At 29.9% G+C, this 26451-nt stretch overlaps 1 protein-coding gene across 1 annotated transcript in view; it reads right to left on the bottom strand.

Moving 5' to 3' along the window:
- LOC147079981 (dipeptidase 1-like) overlaps positions 1-26451 on the bottom strand; it is a 362545-nt gene that overhangs the window by 153166 nt on the left and 182928 nt on the right. Inside the window, exons 4-6 of the mRNA XM_085953516.1 lie at positions 25810-25966; positions 17495-17549; positions 10441-10617 (exon numbers count right to left, since the gene is read on the bottom strand). Of these exons, the coding sequence (XP_085809642.1) occupies positions 10441-10617; positions 17495-17549; positions 25810-25966 (389 nt within the window). The remainder of the gene's footprint in view (positions 1-10440; positions 10618-17494; positions 17550-25809; positions 25967-26451) is intronic.

Raw genomic sequence — 26451 nt, 5'->3', positions numbered from 1 at the left:
TATTGTGTTTGTTATTTCATTTTAATTGACAATATTTATATAAAATACTGACAATTTTCATTAAATTTAATTTACACTCTTGGCTCTTAGTTGAAGCGCCTAGTTTCAAAACCCCCTAAAACGATTTGAGGTAGTTTTGAGAAAAATGAGAAAAACTCATATCTATTAAATATGTCAACTTTATGTATTTATTATTTAATTCGTACATTCTAAAGAATATTTTGACTTATCCATTTTAAGGCTATTTGAAAAGCACGCCCAACCATTTTAACGGGTTTTGAAATTTACTCTAATTTTTGATCATAAGTATTGAATTTGGCCATCATATAGGTCACAAAAATATTCATCTAAATACATATTCAACTCAAATATTTTCAAAGACCGTTTTAGAGGGATATGAAACTAGGCGCTTCAGTTATAGATAGACTAGTCCATCAAGTAGTATTACATCATTCGTCACCTCAATACTACAACTAGATTTGATTTTCACTGTTTTTGAGCTAGCTATTGAATATTATTGTACATTTCCTTCTCTACAATATGATAAAACTAGGCAAGTCAGAAGTTAATGGGAACTGTAAAAAAATATTAGATAACTTTAAAACCATAATTGCATTAAATAAATAAAATAATATATCTACAATATTTTTGCATAGAATTAAACATTATTTAATTGTTCCAAATTAGACGACCACAATTTTCCTTTTTATTTTAAATAATAATTTTAGTCTAGATTTAAGTTAATAAAGTAAAGTTTAAATTTTATTTTCCCCACAATGACTAAATCAGAGTTATCTAGTTGTAGTATAATTGAGGTGACGATATGTAATGTTAATATTTAAGGATGATTGAAGGGGAAATATATATAAATAACACAATGTGAGAAAGGGATAGTTAGTAAATATCCAAATCACAATTGAGTACCCTTACTCTGATAATGATTTAATAGAAAAATCATCAGTAAGTGAGAACAATTAGAATTTAAAATACGTATTAATTAAAATTAAAATTGATAGTTAGGAATACCTGAAAATAAATAAACATATTAACAGTAAAAACATATTAATTAATAATATCCTAAACCACAATAATTCTATCCCACTTTACACTGTTTTCCAATTTATGTCAATTTAATTTAATTTCGTCTATCTAGATAGTAATAAAATTATATTCGATGGTGCAGATCACAAACCTTCTATGTCAAATTTTTCGATTTTGACTTTATGGTATCAAAAAATCAACAAAAATTGAACGGATCTGTTGAACTTTACCTCCTATGTCAAAGAGAAATATAGCCCAGTTTATTGATCTTTTAATTAAAACTCCTATGTCATGTTCATCGTATTATGCTGCACAAACCTCTTACACGACGTGAAGTTGCTGCACATTGCTTCTATATCAGTTCATTGTATGAAGCTATCAGTGAAGTTTTACAAGCAAAACTGTATACAAAAAGATTTATTAGAGATAAATGGGTTTTAGGTCTACGTTTTTGATAATATAAACCCAAATAATGAGTTCCTGAAGTAGAAAGATCATGCGATTAGCATTGTAAACAAATAAAAATCAAGAATTTTCGGTATGTATAAACCTATACTTTCAGATTCTGTTCAAGATAATGAAAATATTCTATCGACTGAGATAATAGGAAGGCATATCAATGATGTAAAGAGAAACAAAAGCAAAGTGCATGGAAACGAAATATATCTGCAAATAATAGAGTGAAAGAACAGGAATATCCGGACCGAGTTAAAGACAATATCAGTAAAAAAAACATACTGTAAAAATAAAAACAAACGAAAGCTTGGTCCACGTTGCATCTCACAAGCATGTGTTTCAAGAAATCCGGGAATTTCGACCACTTTTGGTTGGATATGTCATGGCCACAGAGAAAATCATACGTTTCTTTACTAATAGATTGTATAGACCCCAATCAGAAGCTATGTAAGAACTCTGGAGGTAAATAGAAGGGAGTATATCTATCACTACCACTTAAAGATAAACGAGGAAAGAAAAGAAGTTTGCCGATAAATGTTCTGTAATACTTTCGCCATACGAGTTTAGAGTGCTAGAGTGGGCTAAGAATGCCATTCACGGGTACCAAAGCCAGCAATGCAAGGACAATGAGCGAAATATTGATACTAAGAAAAGATATCCTGCAGAATTTATCGATTCACTACCAAGAATGAAGTCACGTCATTACTGCCGTAGGGATCCATTAAGACTCTTTCTTGAACCAATGTTTCGTTAGAAAATGGGTCTTTATCGAGTTTACAAAGATAGATGTAATGAAACATCAAATTCATAAGGCATTCTCACAGTGTACATTTGATGAAGTTCACTTATAAGAAGACTTAGAAGCTCCGACATTTACATCTCTTGATTAATCACCTAACGAACCTCATATTAAATTAGAAATCAGTCCATTTAAATATTGAGCGATGGGTGCGTGTATCGAAATAAGAACAATATTCTTGCAAAGTTAATGCACTCCTCGAATTGGCAGTAAAATATCAATTCGAGATTACCTATTCAAAAATACTTGGAGGTTGGGCACACGTAAATGGAAGGAGATTCTTTACATGCTGCAATCGAAAGAAAATTGAAGAACAGGGAAATTTATCTGCCATCTGATTATGCAGTGGCTACATGAAAAGCCATAAATATGTCATTTCCTTATAGAGTGCACTATGTAACTCATGATGTTTTACTTAACTATAATATTGCATTGATTCAATACAATTCATTATAATAAATTCAATACAATGCAGTTCCACCATGAATTATTGACAGTTAATAAAAAAAAGTAACTATAATGAACTAGTGACTTAGGTACACATTGGTAAGACCAGAAACAAGAAAGGGGATCCAATTGTTAACGTTGTGTGTCACTTGGTTTACATTCCAAATGGGAAAATCCAGTACACAATTAATTTTAGTCATGATCTTAAAGAGCTACCGAGACGACCGAAGATCATAACAGTTCCAATATTGTTTATCCAAGATTACACGGTTCAAGTAAAAATATCGGCCAACAAGTTCAAGCACCTTCAAGAACTAAAATGTGCTATTCCAAGGGACTGTCACCATTTTTATGTCTCTTTACCACATTTGTAATTTAAATATGTTAGAATTTAAAAAAAAAGCTTCATACATAACTATGTTGGGTTTGATTCTGTTTTGTTTATGTTTGGTTATTTATAAACATGTACATTAGTTAAATATACATTATTTTTTATTTATTAATTAATTATCCAGCCATTCAATATTTAATTCCTATGTCACGCAAACTGTTTTATTACTTTTTAAATAAAACTAATTTACTTTTCTCATAAAACGTAATGTAAAGGAAAACCTCCTTTGTCAAATATTTCAACAAATCTGAGTGCACAATACCTTTATGTCATGATAAATGTAATACGGTTTATATTAGTTATAAATAAAGTTATACAACCATTAAAAAACACAAAAACATTAGACTTTGAAAAATTTTTTTTAATAAAAGTCTTACATTATCAAATAAATCAGTTTAAACCTTCCCCTGTAAAATCCCATTTTTTGACTAAGAAGGTTTGTGATCTGCACCATCGAATACGTAATATAATACCAATGGGAACTTCCTTAACGTACGAACCAAGTTTTCATATATTTTAAATTAACTGCACGAAGTATTGTGACCTATATTATATAAAATTCAAAATATTTTTGTTTGATTTCCTTTTCCTAAATGGTTTCAGCTGTTATCTATATAGAAAAAATATAAAGCATTTTATTCAAATTACCTTTACCGTCAATTCCAATTTTGAATTTTCACGGCATATAATGTTTTCATGTTTAAGATTCGTTCTTTCATTGGCTTTCTTTTGTAGTTAGAATTATTTTTATTTTGACATATATGCCTACGCCTAGATATAGTTATTTTAATATTGAAGAATGTAATTATAATTGTTTTGTAAGTAAGTTAAAGTATATCGATCAATGAAACAATCTCGAAGCCGGGTACTTTAGCTAGTAGTTAATAAAAATTAAAATATGCAGATTCCCATTAAAACTAAAATATCACCTAGCCGGATTCCAATAATTATACTATTTTCTATTAAAAATAATGAAAATCTTCTTCCATTAAACTTTTTTATGAATTAAATAAATCCCTGTAGGTACACTTACCTAAGATATTTTTTTGAGAAAAATGTATAATAGCCATCTATAAAAATAAGGAATAACGTAGAATAAATACTGTAATAGTTACTTATCCATATTTATATTGCTATTTATTCAATATTGAATCAATTTTATTGAAACAATTATATTTGTTTTTTGAAATTGTTTTCAGTAATTTTCAATTAACAAATTTCTCAAGCTATCATTAAAACGTGAACAGTAGTAATAATATATATTATATTGATTTATTTACTAAATATAAATTATTTTTAAAAAGATTATATGTTCAGTTATTTCTTTGTTTTTTGTTCTTCATAATTGGTGATTATTAAATAGAAAATAATATCTTTAATAGTTGAAAGATATAATATTAATTATAATATTATATATTAATAAGAAGTTAGTTTTGAATGAGAACCAATACCTATAAGTCAGTGTTTCTTAACCTATGGGTCGTGACCTAAAATTAGGTTGATTGGTACATTTTGTGAGTCGCGAAATATTCTCAACAAAACAATATTTTTGCCAGCACTTGCAGGAAACATGCTGGCAAGAATATGTAAATGAATACAAATACATGAAAGTATCTACTACTACCCTTTGCAACAACATACATGTGCAAATCAGGATTTTCTGCTTTGAGTGTAATGAAATTCAAATTTTGAAATATACTACATCCAGAAGAAGACCTAAAATGCAGCCTGTCTAATATAACACTAAGCTTTGATGAGCTTTCAAAGATTATCCAAAGCCAAGTTTAACATTAATAGAATCAACTGTTGTTTAACCAAACTGTATTTATTATTATTCAAATAAAATAATTTTTTGTCAGTGCGTGCTATTTTATTTATTTTATCTTGGGTCGCGAACCAAAATTCGGGGGCTTAGGGTGACAAGGGCGAAACTACAAAAATCATGATTTTTAGTTAAGTATTGAAAATCTTTTTTATTTATTATTTGTGACATAAAAATGAAACTCCTACGATAATTGATTTCAAAGTTAAGTCGGGGTGTAACTACAAATGAAAAAAAAATTAAAGACACAATAACGAAACGCTTCTTACGCCATCTCTAACATCATTCAGTGTACTGCGGTGTGAGGGTAACATTGGCGAAAGTGTAGTTTCGTTTTTGTGTCTCTGAAATTATTTTTCTCTATGGTAGGTTAGTCATTTTTTTATCTATCACTTATTAAGTGAAAAAAATGATTTTAAGGGGCCAAAGAATCATAGAGATGGTGAAAGATGGTGAAAAGAAATCGGAACGATGAAATAACACAAAGTAAGTAATTATATGACTTTAATTCCACGATTTTATGTTAAAATTATGCATTACTTAAATAAAAAAATAAGTGAGGTTAGTGACGAAAGTGTGTTCATATTGTTTAAAACTTTAGTTGCAAAAATACCTGGAAATTATACTTTCGTGGAACAAGAATTATTAAATGTCTAAAACACTGAATTCTACTTAGAATATTGGTTTACATGTATATTTTCACACAATATTATTTTACATTCTAGATATTTATTTTAAGTAGGTAGCTATTAATGTTTTATTTTATTATTTATGTTACAGAAAATAGTATTTTTGGTGTTAGATTTATAATAAAAGTGGTTAAATAATGGTGTCTACTCATTGAACATTGTTAGGAAAACAAAGATGAAAGAAAATGTAAATACTCTATTTACGACAAAGGGACACTTTTGGGACACAGAGATGAAAAAGAAGAAATCCAACCTACCATACTATTTTTTTTATTTACTTTTAAATTTTGGTACTATATTTTCCAAAATAACATCATTATAACGACAAAACCTTACTCTTCTAACTGTATTTTTTTCTGTTAAATAGAATATGTCTTAAGGAGGAAATTATTTAAATGAAAACTGTTTTTGTGATTATCACAAAACCATTGTTTTGTAGTTTCACCCTTGTCACCCTAAGCCTCCGAATTATTACCCTAAATTGGGTCGCAGATCAAAAAGGTTAGGAAACGCTGCTGTACGTAGCACAGTAATTTTAAGTTAAACATGATATTTTTTGAAGTTATACATCTTTTAGCGCGTTTGGGAAATCAGATCAGAGTGTATTTTTGGCGTGTGACATGTAACACATAATTTATTTTTTTACACAAAAATAAACGCACTCGATTGGATTCGAACCACCGATTGTTCGGTTATCAGCCAAACGCACTGCCTTTACGCTACAGTATAATATTGTAATCATGACGATTATACAGTATAATTATTATAGTTTAGAATTGTTCCGTTGCCTAGGCGGCGAATTTATTATTGTCGGCCGTTTGCAATTCCTTACGTAAACAAGCGATTAAACGTGAGATTGAAAGTTGGTACTTTAAAAATAAAAACAACGAGAAACCATTATATAATTTAGTAATATAAGTTAAAGTGTATAGAAATAAACCAACGGCGTTCCAAAAAGCTGTCCTTTTTCTTGAGTGTATAATTTAACAAGATAATTAAGAGGTAGTCAAAGAATCTAGTTTATCACAAGCTTTGTTTTTGTTTTGTTACGCCAAAGAAGTATAACTTCTACACACCGTTTTTTTTTTAAATTGTGATCACCAAAATAAAGGCTATATAAATAATTTAAATTTTCTATGAATATCGTCTGGTTTGATTGATTTTCCGCTTAGACATGTGTTTTATAGTCCTGAATATAAAATATTTCACAGTTTTAGAAAAATGACTGATTTATTTCTACGTTCTGTGGAATTTTCATCAACATTGCTCTCGAGTCTAGACAGATATTTCAATTTATTAGTAAATACGTAATTCTTTGCGATTTTTAAGAATAGGAATTACAATTTTATTCTTAATCAATTTATTGTTGAGTAAGACTTGTATGTTTGACGATGATTATTGATTACACTTCCGTTGCTCCAATAAAAGCATTAGTAACGTAACTTACTTTTTTCACTCAGAATTTGGAGCCGCTATCGTGTTTTGTAAATTGGTATTTTTTTCTTTATCTCCCTAGACGACAACCGTAACTCAAATGTGTGTTTAAGTGAAGTTTTTATTCAATACGGCCACATCAGTTTTATATCTTTCAATATTCAAATTCCGGATGGTTTCCAAACACGAATATCAAACTTTCCAAATAACAGTATTGGACGGCATTTTACCACGTTTTTATTAGCTCCAGTGTCCAGTACAAATTTTTTCTTGTTTATCCAAGATTTTTATTGGACAATTGAAGATTTTTAACTAACTTCCCGACTAGCTAGGCATTTGAAACTTTTAGAATATATCAGAACACGACAACAATGCATTTTTTAATACTTTTGGCCATCTTTATGCAGAATTGAATTCATTTTCAGCTAATTCTGTTTTGTATGTTTCGGAAAAAAAAATCGTTAAAAGTAATATTATTTACTACTCACTATCATTGGTTACTAAGGGGGTCCTAGCAACTAAATTATTATTATGCACGTGTGTTACTATGGAAATCAATATGAAATGTCAAAATGACATTTCAGTATTCTATAATATTTATTCAGTATTTCTATCAAGTACAAAAAAAAGTATTTATTAATACATATTTTATCACTTTATTTTGATTATTTATTGCTTTTTGAGTCGATATCAATCTCTTATTACTGTCATATAATAATTTTCGACACAACTAAAAAATCAACGAGTAAATTTATATCCCAGAATAAAGAATATATAGATACTTCTTCATTGTCAATATGTATACGATTCTATTGGTTTTAAGAGCAATCTAAATATTCAATTCTCTTTCCTGACAGACACGTGTTGTATAACAAAAGAATTCGTACATTGCTTCAATGCAATACTTTGCAAATTTAAATTTTGTACTTTTAATATATTTTTTTAATTTTTCCTGTATCGAATAATCTAAATAAATCAGTTTTGTAAAACTTAACATTGGTTCAATAAAGATTATTTCAATAGCATGTAATCAAAAAGTCGATAAAAGTAGATAATATTACATAATATAGTATATGCCGCTAAGCTGATTGAACGGCATAGGGCTAAGCATATCGCTCGGCTAGTGAATAACAATACATGAGTGTAAGTAAGTCCCATATAGATGACAAAACGTGCACAGTGAATGGAGTCACATTAGAGAGAACACATTCCATTATATACTTGGGTTGCACTCTGGCTGATGACTGGAACCATACTACTGAATTGAGATGCCGAATCGAGAAAGCCAGGGTGGCGTTTACTCGTCTAAAAAAAGTATTATGTAGCCATGATATACACCTGGGAATCAGAACTAGAATGGTGAGATGCTACGTCTTCTCGGTCCTCTTATATGGAGTAGAGGCTTGGACGCTCACAGAAACGATTCTCAAAACACTTGAAGCTTTTGAAATGTGGGTGTATAGGCGCATGATTTGTATCAGTTGGAAGGACAAAGTTACAAATGTCGAGGTGATGTCAAAGATGAAAAAGACAAAAGAAATAGTCAAACTAATAAAAACCAGGAAACTGGCATACTTTGGCCACATCATGCGGCATCCCGAGAAGTATCGCCTTCTACATCTCATCATTCAAGGGAAGATCTCCGGTAAGCGAGGCCCTGGTAGAAGAAGAACGTCCTGGCTCAAAAACCTCAGGGACTGGTTTGAGCTCAGCACTCCATCCCTATTCAGAACAACGATGGACAGGGGCCAAATGGCCAAATTCATCGCCGACGTCTGATAACAGATATGGCACACAAAGAAGAAAGTGAATAACCGATGCACAGATACCTACTGCAATCTACTGTAATTACTACATAACCACATAGCTGCACTAAAAACTACTAGATCGATAAACACATACGATCCAGCAATAAATTATTATCCCCTGTTGATAGTGATTCATCTGCTACTGCATCATCATCATCAGCCTGAATCTATCCACTGCTGGATGAAGGCCTATCCAAGCTGATTCCACTTCGGTCCTGTGCGTTGCGCTGCCACGTACATCCGCAGAACTTTATCATTTCATCGATCCAGCGGCCACTAGGTCTACCTTGCGGACGTTTTGTACCTTTCGGATACCACTAGATGACTAATTTGTCCGACGATTGCCTCTTCTTCGAGCAATGTGCCCAGCCCATTTCCATTTGAGGATTTTAACGAACTATCTATCACATCGTAAACCATTGACTGCTTTCTTATTTATTTAACTTTAAAAATCGGTTAGCCTAAAGTTTGTAAGTCTCAAAAACATGTTATGGAGCAATGGCTATTTTAAAGTATAACGTCTTCTATAAAAATAGTATTTTTTTTAAATATATTTCTGTATATTATATTATACCAGTATGCTAAAAAGTACATATAATTATTTAATAATTAAACACTAAAGGTTATTTATTAAGAAACGGATATACTTTTTAATCTTTGTCAAAAATTATTTTACACATTTTCGTGGTATACCTACTGTACATATTATTTGAATCAAGGAAGAAAATCGCCGTAAGTAAGTTAAGTCGTTGTAAGTCTTATCTCTGTGGTCCTGTTGTTAGTGTAGTTATGTCATAAAAGTTTTATTAAGCATGTTATAATGCTTCGATGTATTTAATATAACCGAATTAGTAATTTATGTATCCCAGAGATGGGATTGTAAAATAGCATTTATTACATAAAAAACACCTTGTAAGTATATTTACAAACTTTTGGCATAACGTTTTTTTGAATCAGAATACCTTCAAAATTTTGAAACCGAGTTGCATATTGGTCTTACAAACCTTTTGCTGTACAAATATATTTTAATGGTTCAAAAATTGAAAATGAAGATATTGGTAAGTATCGACTTACAAACTTTTCCCTTATCAAATATATTGGAAAATCAACAGTTACAAAATTTAATCAATAATATGAGAAGTACCTTCCCGTTTCGGATCATATTCGATTTTTAAGCATACACATGATTGGTCATTAAGTCATGATATATATAAAAAGTTAACTTACCAACTTTTGGAACCAATCTCATGTCGTGGGGAGTTATTGCCAAAATCTGGAAATCTTGCTATGGAGTAGTAGTTGTATTTTAAAAGGTTGACATATCCTCTAAAATCAGGCATAAGTACTGCTAATAATTTATCTCTGCTTTACGTGCATGTTCTATAATTAATCAGATGAACTTACATTTTTTTCTGTCATACATATTTATATATAGACACATAATCCGTTGTTAACTCTAAATACCTAAATTATCGACTTAACAACTTTTGGCAGCAACCCTACGATGTTTTCTGGTATTAATAATATAATGAAAAGGTTGTTTTGATACTTACAACAGTTTTGATGATGTCATCGGGGACGTTGCGGTTGTGGTTGCAGAGGGCGTAGACCGAGGAATGGCTAAAGACGACCGGTGCCTTTGAGATCTTCATGACGCTGCGAGTCGTATTAGGGCTGACGTGGCTAACATCGATGATCATCCCCAGCCTGTTCATCTCACGGATCACTTTCTGCAACGAAAGCTCGATCATATTTTATGTGCTCTTTGTTTACCAAAATTCGCGCGGCCATGGTTAAATTGGAGCAATTCCAACATCGATTGTCATTTTGGTAAGCAAAGTAGCATTCATACAGAAAAAAATTAAAATACTTTTTATATTAACATAATCACTGCTAACAGTTTAATTACCAAATTTAAATAACACGTTAATTATATCTAATAGCCAATGACTCTAAACGTGCCAGTCGCGGTGTTAGCACTAAATGAGTTTTAACCTATAATGCGACGCAATAAACATACAAGGTGATTGATTTCTTTTAAAACATTTTAAAGGCAAACATACTTATAAATTTATAAATCGCTGCAACTCATTAGCAAATAATGCGAACGCTGAAAAGTAGTTAAAATGATTGCAAATAGCAAATAAGAAAATATAAAACGCCTTCGTGGTAGCCGACTTCTGATTGGAGATGGCAAAATAAGTCACTTACATATAAATGATAAAACAAAAAATAATCGATTTGAAAAAAATGCATGAATGAATACAAGTAAAATAATTTGACTTCGTAATACTTACCGAATTCAAAGTTATGGGCACATACTTAATACACAATCAGTGCAATGAAAGAAAATGAGTGTTTCAATATAAATGTTCAATTAAAAAATAGGCCACATTTTAAAATGATAACAAATTACGTCACTTTGTACATATTTTTCAATCTAAAGCAAATTATTTTGTACAAATATTGCAATATAAGTGAACATAAAAAATAATACTTAGATGCTATTGACTGTGGATACGCGACAAAAATTAAATTTCAATTTTCAAAATAGAGTGATAATAGTTATTATGTAGGTATATAAAAAAAACATTGCAAAATTATATTAAACTTGTACAGCATTCTTGCGCGTCTATTCTATACACAAGACTGCTTTCGGCCGCTAAGGCAGCAGCTATCTAGGGTAGGTTTGTATCGAATAATTAACACTTATTTGAACAATTACAATAAGTTAGCCTTCTAAATAGTCAAAACTGTCTATCTGGCTCTAAAATTTACCACATCCAAAAGAGGTTCTGTTAAAATATAGCACTTATTGTAACAATTACAACTAATTTATTGTAATTGTTACAATAAGTGATAATACTTCGATACAAACTTAACCCAGATAACTGCTGTAGCGGCCGAAAGCAGTAATGTGTATAGAATAGATGCGTTGGTATGCCTATGAATATAATAAAATGCATTATCAATATTAACGAATTTTCTTTTCAAACATTTCACGCAAGTCTAAATCACATAATTTTGTTACATTATTATAAATAAGAAAATCCAAATGAAAAATGCAAATGAATCTTTTTTTTCAATACGATCAAAAAGAGAAGTAAAAGAATAATATTATTGATAACGATCTGACAACAGTAACTATTTTGACGTTTGAATAGTTACAGTATAAAAAAGATTTTTGAGAAAAAAGTTGCGATAAAACTATCGTTAATCACGATTGGTATGGTTGGCTATATTGCGAAAAAAACTAACCAAGTTGTTTTTCTCTCAGTGTGTTTTTTGTGGTATTTTTCTTTCTCTGGACGTATATTTTGTATGTATATATATGTGGTTAGGGGAAGAATATTGGAGGAGGCCGGAATAGATATTTAGAGGCCAAAAAAAGATGCAAGTGAATCGAAACGGCCGTGCGATTAATAATTCATCGGGTAGATGTTTTCTTTTAAAGACTAAGCTCCCGCGATCAAAAATCCCACGTGTCTTTGAATAAGGCCGACTTAATGTCTAGTGAGTGAACCACGCGTTCCGCTAGCGGCTAGGGTTACCGTCAGTTATTCGGAATATACATATTTGCGTGTCTGAAAACTTGTATGTATGCATTTCGCCGTATTATATGACCGTATATTAAAGACCGTCCAATCTCTTTGGGCCGTATAGGGTGTAGGTAGTACTGACATAAAATTCATGTCTAAATAAAACACGGTTCTTGTCAGTTTAGACTTTACAAGTAACCAGCAGCAAACAATTTTTGAAAAAAGCCGATATACTGGATTATTTGTTAGGTTGGGTTAAGTTTTCATTCTTGAATTCATGAATTTTGCCAAAATCATCTATGAAAATTGAATTAATGTTAATAATAAATTTAATTAAATTGGAGACTGTATAGTATACGGTCATCTCTTTCCGATAAGCTCACGGCGAACTGTGCCACGGTGATTTTTTTTACGTACAATTTACATGTAACCACATATTTGAGGGCGTTATGCCAGAAGGGCTGGAAAAAAAATACTAAAACGATAGCAAATAAATCATCATCATAGATGAGGGCAGTCTCCTGAATCATAGCATCAGCCTCAACTAAATTATTATTATATATTATGTAGTTTTAGCATGTATATATTATATTAAATTGTGATTACAACAACGAGAAAGTGAATATTTCAGATCGATAAGTGGATTAGAGAAAATTATGTTCCCCAAATTTTAATAGAATGTACCATAATTACACCAACACCTGCCGATCAAATCAGAGTACTTGGGTACTCACTAAACAGCCTTTGTCAGTTTAAATATAACTGATATATACATATATACAAGCCAAGTGAACTTAATATAATATATATATATTGCGTGTTCGGTGCTAAGAAGATCATATTATGAGCCTACATTATATAAATAGATGTTAAGCTAAAAGAACCTTATGTACGTTATGGCGAAAATAAGTTATTTATCAGGATTGTTTAGAATGTCATCTTCAGCATTCCAACGTGTCAGTAAGAGCTTTTACATGCCGAAGCTACAACTATCTTAATGAATAAAATCAACAAAGTGATTTTTTCAATTTGTTCTCGAGTAATGTTACTAATTGTCACTAATGCCATTTTGGCGTAGGTATCAAAATTAATTATATTGTTATTGTATTATTGTTTCAAAAAGACCAGATTTGAGTATCTTTATCAATACATTGTATTATTATGTATACAAGATGTGACCTTCTCTGAAATGGCTCACTGGCAGAACATTCTGGTAAAAAGTTAGTTAGACAATATAATGCATATTAAGATTTATTAATATCAAGTCGCAACCAACTCCGTGTTATAATACCATAAGAAGCCGGTTTTGACATAATCTTCTAGTGGGGTCAATTAATTTAGTGAAATATAAAATAAATTAAGGTTACCTTTTATGAAATTTACGTTTTATTATTACTAGTTTATGGATGCAATCGATTTCATATTAAGTAAGTAAATAGCTACCTACTAAATCAGTTGAAAACAAATAATATGTTGTATCTACATTTTTAAATCTAATAATATTTAAATAATAAAACTATTTGCACCTGGGTGACAGGTATACAAAACAAATTAGAATAGTTTTGCTAATATTTTCATTAAAATGCATTATGTATTGGAATATTAGTTGACAAGTTAAAAGACACATACTTATTGTAGTGTTGGTTCAATTAATGCATTACGTAACAAGACGTATTTATATTGTTGTCACCGGTCGTTGGAAAGATTTTCCAATTTGGTGGTTATAAAATAACATGAAAAATCACTTTTAACTGTTAATCTACGATCTACAATATTCAAAGCTTATAAAATAAATCCCTTGTCTGCTCAATAGTCCTTCGAGACCCTGCCCTATCCTGACTGCCGTGCATACGTCTCATCATTTATTCCCCTTCTTTTATTCATGAGCCGCTTCTGTCTTGACTTGACTTTTGCCTTTACTTTGCAAAAGAGCATTAAGAGTTAAACCTTGCCCACTGATATACCAAACTTTTGTATGCTCTTTTCATCTTACAACTAAAGCTAGTTTGAATGCCGCACAATTACGCGTAACTTTATATACAGCAGTGGCGAAGGCTCCATGCTAAGCGATTATTTAAAGCCTAACTTCTAAGAAAACTATATCTTCAAGTAATTAATTTAAATTTAAATATATAAATAAAATTTGCAAAATCTAAATATTATATTGAGAGTCATCTATCATCAGAATTTAGAATACCGTTTATTTAGTTATGTTTCAAATCAAAAATAATTGCCGACAAGCGCCTCTGTTTTCAACTGAATGACTGAATTATCAAAGTAATAATCCAACGTGAATTCTCTCACATCTCTTCAGGCATGCTGCAAATTTGGTCTGAATTTGTAAGCGCCTCAGATTCAGCTTATACCTACTCTTTATATTTATATTTATTGTCGATAGATGCCGCAAATAATAAATAAATTAAGATGATTTTATAAAATAATTTCTATTGGGTTCAATCAGATATAATTTTAAATTGTTTTTAAAAATAAAAAAATGATTGTATCTCTTGATTTTCATTTATCAGTAAGTCAGTCATAGACTAACGTAATTTATTCAGTCAGTTATGTCAGTTGAGACTTGAGATATTGATGAACGTTATTTTTATTTGTGATCTAAATTCAGCGTATTATTGTGTTTTCTGAATGTCGATAAATTATCTGATAATGTACATAAATCATTTATCAGTGTTTTAAATATATAAGTATTTTAAAATATTTAATTATACCGATAAAATTGTAAATTGTTGTGGAACAGATGCATAATGACGGGTTTTTTAAAATATAACATATATTATTAAAAGCGTATGTTGCGTGTATGCATTTTTAGGCAAATACATAGCTTAAACTCACCGTTAAATTTTATATCGTCAGTGAGATATTGAAATTTCATCGATTTAGTATGTTGTTGTCATTAGTGTGTACCTATTCATCAGTAATAATATCGGACTATCTTCTTATTGCCCGTAAGTATACCTGACAAGTGTATTTTTTTCTCATATCTCCACAATCTTTCACAAAACTATATCAAGATCGCTAAACAAAAATAACGAAGAGACAATATATAGTAACTCTACAGGAGAACAATTATTTGATTTTTTATTATAATCTTCACTTACTACCCTAACAGAAAATAGTTGTAATTTATTTTGTCATGGAATAATTATTATTACTGATGTACTTTTTTTACATTGAAAATTACATTCTAACCAACCTAGGCCCATAAATAACTCATTATCTTACCCTTACCATTCTTCGATATATTATAATGTTATTGTGGATAATTTACATCAACGCTGTCAATTTTATTTTAGGAATAATTATGAAACAATATTAAAAGAAAATACTCATTAATAATAATTGTAAGAAAAATATTTTTTTAGTTTAATAAATACTGTTACATATGCATCGTGGCTTAAGAACCTCCGTGATTGGTACGAGTGCAGCTCCACCGAACTGTTCCGGGTAGCAGACGACAAATATAAGATCGCCTTGATGGTGGCTGACCTCCGCTAGGGGATGGCACAATAAGAAGAAGACATATGCATCAATCATCATGTTCCTTACGTATTTTAGCATAAAATATCTAAATCCCTAGTAAGTGATTAGTTACCTACACTACGATATATTTGATTTGCTATTTACTTAGGTATATAAAATATGTTTAATCATTAACGACTCGTATTTATATAATATAATTAAGTTAATTGGTTTAATGCCGATAATAAGATAAGATTTTCATTGTTATAGTAGAGCATGTATTTCTGAAAGTCGTTTGTGTAGAAACTTTAATAAAACAATAACAAAAATATTCAATCATTTGAATAGCTACATTATAATATATACCTACAAAATATTTTCATTTCACGAAGTTGACAGCTCTAATACCTTACATAATATATTATTAATATGTTTACACTCTAAATGTTTGTCTGGGAAAGATCTTTATGTTTGTATGTAAGTAGGTTTTTTGTTATTCTAATTATAGGTTGAAAGGGTGCCGTAAAAGCAATCAGGAAAAATAAAAGATTGTTCCTCCAATATAAGATAAATTATAGATTAATTCAATCCCCTTTACAGATCAGGTGGGGGATAAAGTTTCCCTACAGTTTATCTTAATTGAATTATATTATACAAGGGTTTTCTACATTACGACAACGGAATTGAAATGCTCTTATTATTCTGGCGGGCTAAGTTTATATAGATTAGATTACAATAATTGGTCCACTTTTTGTTACGTAATCAATTATCATATTAACCATATCAGTGTAGTAAAGTGACAATTTAGAAAATATTTTATAATGTAATTAATAATTATATTATAATAAAGAATCAAATTATAATATTCTCACAATACAAAAGCTTGATATACATTAAAGCGTATTTCAAATTTCGTTAAACACGATATTAATTTCTAAAAAAAACTTCTTTCTAAATTAAATAAAAGATGTAAGTATTAAAACTTTGTAATATTTAAATTCTCCTATACAGCTTTGAGTAAACTTATCATATATTCTAATAATAATAAACAGTTTATATTTTAATTTTAAGTTTGTCTTTCAATTTGAAAAATATTGTTTCTTCGTGTTATTATTTTATAAGCGTATTAATTAAAATACCCCGAAACGTAAACTTTCATTAAATTGTATTTAACTGTATGTTACATAATTCTGCCACTAGATACCCTAATAAATGGCAATAATATTAATTTATAGTATGAATTATTATATATAAGTGTATATATTATTATGTATGCGTATTTCGTTGGTTGTTTTTTTGCTGCCACCATACCATGATTATAACGTAGTTAGCATTTTTTTTTTCGTAAATTAGTTTCCATTATCGTTCTCAAAAAGTTTTCCGACTGATTTTATAGAAGTAATAAATTATTTCACTTTATTCTTTAATAAAAATAATAAAATAAAACTACCACAGCATAATAAAATGCGAGAAAAATGAATAAAATAGTTTGTAAAGTTTCATTTGCACGTCTCATAAAAACAGTTCGCGCGTATAAATTGAAGCTTTATTTAAAATATGCTTATTGAATTACGCATTGCAGACAACTCACCTCGCCAAACGTGCTCAGTCCATTCAAATTGGGCTTATCACCTGAAGAATCCGCCCTGCAATCAATGAAAAACGTCAATTAAATTCAATTATAAAATATGCTCTTAAAACATACAATTCAATTTATAACGCACGCACGTTCAGCGAGCTCGCAGATACATTCATCATAACCACAACTCGTATTTTGTATGTTATCCGATTTAAATGACGTCCACAAATTCTTATTTAATTCACTGATGCAGACATTGTCATATTATACGTTTACCTCACGAACTGCAACCCTCTTGAGCATGTGCCACAGCGTAACCCATGGCAAAGTGTCACAAGATGCCATGGCTTTGAATTGCGTGCACAAAGGTGTGCGAGATTTTTATTTTCTCATTATAATTGAATAAGTATGTCTTTTCACATTCAGCTCCATTTATATAATATGCAGTAAGAAAATAATACCAAAAATTGCTTTTAAATTTAAGTTTCTTAGTATCTGTACATTAATAATTCATGTATCTAATTATTAATTCATTTAAAACTTTATTCATATGACATATTTTCAAAAAGATTTTTTCTATTGGTTATAATATATTTTCTCAAAAGTGTTTTCAAAAGTAGGTATGTATGTTCAATAGTTAGAATGTTACATTATTAAATCTTGTGAATTATTCTTTGAATAAAAACAATAGCTAAATTAAAATTATTAGCAAGTTCAAACAAACAAATAAACTTTAAATGGTTAGTAATTAGGTACCTAATACCTAATTTCATTTAAAATACAAAAGACGATCGCCAAATAGTAGCACAATATGGGAAGCACTTCAGTAAGTTTTAAAAAGCCAATAGCTAAAATTTATCGTAATTAAGTATGACTCATTTAGCATAGTGGGCTATGTGCGTGGGTGCGATACCCGAGAAATGCAGGTTCGATTTCAAAAAGATTTTTTCTATTAGTTATAAAAATATTTTCTCAGAAGTGTTTATGTATGTTTTATTCATATTATGGTTTTTGACAAATGCAAACGATAACATTGTGAAATCTGCTATAAATGATTCTGCTATTCAAAAGGAGTTGCAGTTATTTTTTTATAAAATGAGTTTATAGCTTGGTATTCACCACAATTACCACCAAGTATACGCTGAATCTCTTCAAAAGAGCTGCAGTCAATTTACTCAGTTGTCTTATTTACCCTTTTCAGCATCATTTTATATATTTATGCTTCATGAATATAAATAAGATTGTTTCAACATCGTTGATATAAACTGCATTAATTGGAATAATTTTATTCTTAAAATATTGTGAATTATTCGTTGAATAAAATAAATGGTTTATTAAAATCATTTCAGTTTCTTTATTTGGTGTAAAGTAGTGATCCTCAACGTTTATGTATGGAGGTACATTTGAGACATTTTTTTAAAATCTCGGAGAACCCCTATATGGCTGATACATATTAAGGTCTAGAAGAGCAAATGGTTATCCCTTACAAGTTGAACTCTCACTATTTCTAAATATCTATTACCAAAATGATTTGAAGTATTACCATTTCATAAGATTTTTCAAATTCTTACAGATCCCATGACTATGGTTTATGGAAAGAAATTAATGGTTCAAACTATTGAACATACATAATTTTGATAACACTTCTGATAAAATATATTATAACTTTAATTTGGAAAACGCTTCAGAGAATTTTAAAATCCATTAGTTAAAGTATGTCGCATTTAGCACAGTGCTATATGTGCATTGGCGCGATACCCGAGAGATGCAGGTTCGATTTCTGCGGGGTGTCTTAGTTTTTTCAAAAAAGCTCAAGTAAGTTATAACAAAAAATCTTGAAGTGATCCGTGACGTTGGTTAGTAATTAAATTAATACCTACTTTTATTTAAAATACAAAAGCCGGTTATAATAATATATTTTTTCAGAAGTGTTTTCAAAATTATGTATGTTCAATAGTTAGAACCATTAATAATTTATTTCTATAAGCCAGAGTCATGGGGTCTGTAAGAATTTTCAAAATCTTATACAAAGGTAATACTTCAAATCATTTTCGTAATATACTTTTGGCAGTAGTGGGAGTTCAACTTGGAAGGGATAACCATTATTTGCTCTTCTAGACCTTAATATGTGTCAGCCAAATAGCGGTTCCCCGAGATTTTATAAAATATCTCAAATGTTAATTGAGTTAGAATTTTCTTGGTAGAATTCCATTTTACAAGAAATGAAAATATAATTAATATTAAATTCTATAGGTTTTTAAAAAGGTTTGTCGATAGCTATTTCGGTTGTAACACCGGGTTTTTAATAGATATCCATTAAAAAACCCACTTAGGGTTTTCAAAGTATTAATAATATTACAAAAAATAATAAGTGTACAAATTCATAATATTGCTGGAACGAATAAGATGATGTATTCTGTCTCTATCTATACACGTATAGTATTTAAGCAAAGGCAAACGGCCTATCTGAATAGTCTTGATAATGGTGTTACAACCAAAATAGCTATCGACAAACCTTTTTAAAAACCTGTAGAATTTAATATTAATTATATTTTCATTTCTTGTATCTCAAATGTACCGCCATACATAAACGTTGGGGATCACTACTTTAAACCAAATAAACAAACCGAAATGATTTTGTTAATAATTAATAATTGGAAATTGTTACTAGTTTGTGTGTATATAATAATATAAAGTTCAATTTTTTATAAATTTACTAAGGACGACAAAATTACAAGTATATTTAAAATATAGAAATAATATAATTATGACTAGGTATACTACCAGTCGATTTGTAGGCTTTCTCGCAAATACGTTCCGTTTACTTTTCCGCCGTTAGCTTCCAGCTGCTGCTTTAAAGCTCGAATTATCCTACTAAATAATAATTATGCGTAAACTTCTAATCGATACTAATAAGTTCACAAATTCCTTTTCCCACCCTTGCCCTAGTTAGCAAATGACCTAAAATATGTATTTTCACTTCACCATTAATGTGAATCTCTACTATAACCAAGTATCTACATGATAATATTATATACTAGGGGTTTAAATCCCGGGATCTAGCTTGTTTTTTTCATCTCGGGAAATCCTAGGATAAAAAAAATTGTCCGAAAAACTATGCCCTTGGTTTTTCGTAATTTTGAACAATCACAAACACCCAGGCTTTGAGAAAATCACATAAATTCATTGTGTCGTCACCGGAATCGAACCCAGAGCTCCCAGATGGAAGGCCAACGCCTTGTGTACTGCACCATGAGAGCCGATGTTTTTTGCGCTACTAAACTAACTAGCGCTAAAAACTAACCAACACTATCTGCAGTTTGTAGTCTTAGTTCAATGAAAACAAATACCTGTGTATGGGTGACAAAGTTTAGGGTGCAATATTTATGTAGGATTTTAACAGCCTGCCTTCACCCTTTGCCTATGAAAGGTCGAAACGTAAATAGTTTATCTATAATATATGTTATATTTTGAATGTTTTTGTACCTAACATTTGAGGTGTTATACCTTATTATAAATTTGATACTTATATATACCTACCTATGATTCATTTTAAGAGCAAGTAAATTGTTTCATACATATGCCAACAAAGAAACTTTTACATATTTTTTTTAATTAAATAAAATATGATAATAACAATGCATTCTTGTGAAAATGTAAAGGTTGGGTATTAAATGTACATATTATTGACCAACAAAAGCTTTCCAATATGAGTAATTTGCAAGAGTGATTTAATAAATTAGTCAAAATATAAAAGCTCCAGGTATAAAACAATGATTTGTCTCATATTTACAAATTTCAACCATTAAACCATTGGACCATTTAACACACACAAATTTAACCATACAGAAGAAAAAATAAAAATTTAAATGCGATATAATAAATGCTCTTTTACGTTCAGCAAACTGTATTACTCCAAAACATTTGATTTTTACTACTAAGTATTTGCCCTTTTTAAATACCTCAGTTTGTACTACCAGCGCCCCCTGAATCTTTTACTATCAAAATATTTTTTCTCAAATATTGAAATACTTGTTTATTTATTAAGGTACTAGATTGTATAATTCACTAACGCCCAAATCTGGACTTGTTTCATTTTAGAACTTTAAACACCAATTCGTGCTATAAATAATGTAAATTAAAATATAGCTGTACTTAACCCGCATAGAATTTCGGGAATTTTCCGACGGTAGTTCTCGAGAATTTTTCAAGATTTTCCATTTCAAATCTCGAGAATTGAAATTTTGAACATTTCTTTATTATCAAATATTAATTGAAAAACGTGGACAGAAAACAAAAAACGTCAAGCCAACATCGACTTAAAATGAGCGCAATTTTTCAACATCAGGAAATTTTGTGTCTCAAAAGCGTACGCGATTGTCAGACGCAGCGATTGACAGACTGTGTTTTTTGAAATTCTGTTTTAATAAGTAATGTTTTGAATTATTTTCGTTTTCCTACTTCTATTTTGTTTGTCTTCTTAAATAAATAAAAAAAAATCATATTTTTTCGAAATTTGTCTGTTTTCACACTAATTTTAGGATTTTTTACAGGTTTTTTTTAAATTTCCCGATATCTCGAGAATCCAAAATATCATCTTTTTGGGAAATCCCGAATCTCGAGATTGTAATATTCTCGGGAAATACCAAACTCTAAACCTGCACACTTTAATAATAAATAATAAGGACCAGTCTTACCCATTTCACAGTATATTATTAAGTGATACAAAATATTCATTTTTATATTTAAAAAAATACTTGTTTGTTTAACTGAAAGTATTTTTTTAATTGGTTGATAATAATTAATGAAAATTATCAATGAAGTTAGATTTTAATCCGTAATACTCGAAGCCATATGTTCAGCGTTCTCGCGCTCATCTTTACTGTATCTGAACAATGTAATGGCATTAGACTAGCACGTGGCCGGACAAATGGAAAACCGCTGGACAAATGCAGACATACAGTGTTACCCGAGGGCGTAACCAGAAAATTTGCTCGCATGCGTGGACAGATTCATAGGCTTATTCAAAAAACTATTATACTTATACTAACAGCAATATTGAAGGAAATTAATAATACTAACTGTGTAGATATTTACTGACTGCAGACAAAGTGGATTGTCTGCATTAGAATTTTGAATAATTATTATCGTATACAGCCAATTTAATGAGTAATATTACAATTCATATTTTTATCCATTTATGAATAATATAGCAACCATATAGTGAACAAAGTAGTACTAAAAACGAGTTTTGCTAAACAGCCGATGGTTTTTAGGTCAGTGAGAGGCCCTGATATAAAAATGTCATTAATTTGTACTACTTAGCCACAAAATAATATTATAATAATTAAAAAATGGGTACAGTTCGGTTATGAGGAATACAGCGGAAAACACATTTTGAAAATACCCGATATCCTGGATTATTTGTTAGTTTGGGTTAGTTTAGGTTAGGTTTGGTTAGGTTTGGTTAGGTTAACCTAACAAATAATTCAGTGTATCGGCTATTTTCAAATTGTGTTTTCCGCTGTATTCTTACTGATTTGAAACCATCATTCCACAACGTATTTTATAAGTAAAGTTTTGACTTTAATTTCCGGTTATTACATTATCAAATAAAATATACAATTATCTTGAATTTGTGATATAATATATTTTTTTAAATTGTTATTATAAATATCTGTACTTTACCAGTTGACAATTTCTTTTAAAACAGACAAAACTAAGAGAATGCAATACCGGTATTTTAAAACCGGTATCCCAATATATTTGAAAACCGAAATACCGGTAATAAAAATCGGACAATACCTATATATTCGCTATTTAAAGTTGAAACAAACTGTATTAATCGACATAAAAGGTTTAACAGGACTGTAGTTTGTCAGCTTGCGCAATGTTTAGTTTACTTTTTTTTCAATGCGATATCCTTGATGAACTGGTGAACAACAATGGCACGTGCAGATTTAGGTACTTCCTTAATTTTAAATTTATCCTAATGTTACGCCTGTCGCTCGCGGGTTTTAGAAGTGTCAGGTATATTTTTATATGTAGGTATCTGGAATCGCGGTAAAATACAATTCGTTTGTATAATCATTAGTAACCTCAGCCCTATTAGCAAATATTTCATGATGTCTTTGCCCAATTTTATTTTATTTATCTACTAAAGAGTAGTACTTATATATTATATAATAAAGGAGAAATATAATTTTATTGAACAAAAAAGTGGGCAACATTGTGTTTGGTTTTACTTCCAACGGGATTAACGTAAAGATATTGCTAAGTGTAAAAAATGCAATAAACTAATAACAAAAGTGAAATTACCAGTGGGTCACATACATATCCCATTACTGCATAGTGTCGCAAATTTGCGACATGTCAAACTATTTCGATATAGCCAATGCCATCTGTGTAAATTATCAAATAATATCCTTTCGATGCCTATAAAACTGTTTTACCATACACATCCTACATTACCGATTTTGTTTGGACATTTCAAGAAATAAAGCATTTCTTCATTATAGTCTCTGCATTTCTGCTTTGTAAATAAATAAAAAAAATATACAGAAGATTGAAATTGGTTGAATAGAAATATCTACACATCAAATAAGGTGTGTACATTAATTTTTTATAATTGTTGTCATTTGGTTTTGTATTTTATCATACAGAAATGTAAGATTTCCTAATGTCGTAAATCTGCGACATCACGCAGTAACATACAAAATTTAATGTAATTTTCGAAGAAGAAAAAAATATTTATTTTCCTTCATTCACAAGACATTTTGACACAAGAAAAAATAATTTTTTTCAAAAAAAAAATCATGCAGTGAAGGGATATTATCGAAGAACACTTCAGAATATAAATTGATTAAAAGACCATTCGAAGAAGAAAGTGCCAATATTTCAACTACTAGGTAAATGTAAATATCAGCATATCTACGATATCTTACCTATACCTATTTTTAAAAGTTTTTTGCTATAAAATATTAATTTTTAAAGATATTTTGATTTGTATATTAATTTATTGGTAGATACTGTTTGTTTCATATATTTCAGGAATACCGGTATTTAATAGGAAATACCGGTATTTGTATTTTTATTCGGTATTGTAATCTCTGGTCCTGACTAATATTAAAATAAGTGAAGTTTGTACAACATTTATTTTGTTTTATTTTAATTAATAACAATTGTTATGTAAGAAAAACATAGTTCGACCGCGTCAGGGAGACCTAATAAATTTTTTGTATTAAAACACTTGGCATTTCTCGAACGTTTTTATTGTGATTGATTCAGTAAATAAAGCAAAAAAATGTTATTCGATTGCAATTGGAGAATGGGGGTTGTTTATAGCCGTCATATTTCTTGTGGTTTTTAGATGCGAATGACATATGCTTTCGACATATTTATTACCTATTTTGGCAATATTTGCACGTGTTTTGTTAAATCCGTGGTCTTGCCTAATACGTGAATAATTTTGATTTAATTCCACATTGAGAAGACACCCCACAATATACCCTTCTCCAATCTTTTCAGGATATCCTGTGTTGTCTTACTTCACTCATCATCGTCACGTATTGTCACATTGTATGCAATTTAAAGTAAAAAAACACATTGTTTTGGTAAATCTAAAATTATGTTAAAATTTTGAAGAAATAAAATTTTTGACAGATACGAGGGAATTTGCTACAAATAAATACGCATTGCAAAATGGATTATATTAAATTAATGTATTATTAAGTGCATGAGTTATTACCACGTCTTTATTAGCTCTTATTCTTGTTTGTCCAGTACAAATTTTTACTTGTTTGTCCAAGATTTGTATTGGACGATTGAAGACTTTAACTAACTTTCCGACTAACTAGACATTTGAAACTTTTAGAATATATTAGAACACGATGACAATGCATTCTTCTAATACTTCTAGCCATGTTTAAGCAGAATTAATTTCATTTTCAGTTAATTCTGTTTTGTATGGAAAGTTATTTCAGAAAAAAATCGTAAAAAGTAAAACACTATTATTGGTTGCTAAGGGGATCCTAGCAACTAAATTATTAATATATACGTGCGTTACTATGGAAATCAATATGAAATGTCAAAATGACATTTTAGTATTCTATATTTATTCGGTATTTTTATCAAGTATAAAAAAGTATTTATTAATACATAGGATTGTCAAGTTTATATGATTCAACAGAAAATTGAAAAATGTGGTATATAAAAAGTTCTTTTTATCTTGTAATTATTTTTGTAAATGTATACTTAGACTCGTACAACAAGCAGACGAATGAACCAAAGTAAAAACAAATTATTTAGTTTTGTTATGTTTTCCTTACCACGGTGTATTGCAAGTATGCGTGAGGGTGAGATACCGGACTCCTAGCTCGTAGTAAGTACGCAGGACACCGAGTGAATTCCCTAAGCTGTGGCCACCTTCCACGCCAATCAGCGACGCTATTTTCCTCGGTCGTGCACCGTGAGACTCCAGAATATCTGTAAATAAAGGAAAACACAGTTGATTAGGTATATATAATATAATAGAACGAGATAGATCGAATGATTAATGGTTGAAATAAATGCGTTCAAGAAAATAGGGAAACCACAAAACGATACCTAGTTTGGTATGTGGCGAAGGGTGGAGGTAGGCTGTTAAGATCCGCCATAAACACTGCACATTAAACTTTGTTATTCATACGTATTTGTTTTTATTGAACTAAGGCTACACTTTACAAATGGTTTTGGTTAGTTTTTAAAAATCAATTAAACCCAGCCCAAACTAAACCATAATAGTTTTGGCATATTTTGGGCGATACGACAAATTTCTGCAAACCTTTTCATTCATACTTATTTGTTTTCGTTGGATTAAGAAAACATATTACACATGTTGATGGTTATTTTTTTAAATTCATTAAGCCCTGCCTAAAGCAAACTAAAATTATAATAGATAAAAAAAATATGCCTTCTTTTAAATATCCAAA

This window comes from Rhyacophila brunnea, unplaced genomic scaffold (assembly GCF_057557595.1).
Source record: "Rhyacophila brunnea isolate RB1 unplaced genomic scaffold, BYU_Rbru_1.0 scaffold_1, whole genome shotgun sequence".
Taxonomy (NCBI): Eukaryota; Metazoa; Arthropoda; class Insecta; order Trichoptera; family Rhyacophilidae; genus Rhyacophila; species Rhyacophila brunnea.
Note: the sequence above shows the minus strand (reverse complement) of the source record. Positions and strands in the feature narration are given on the sequence as shown.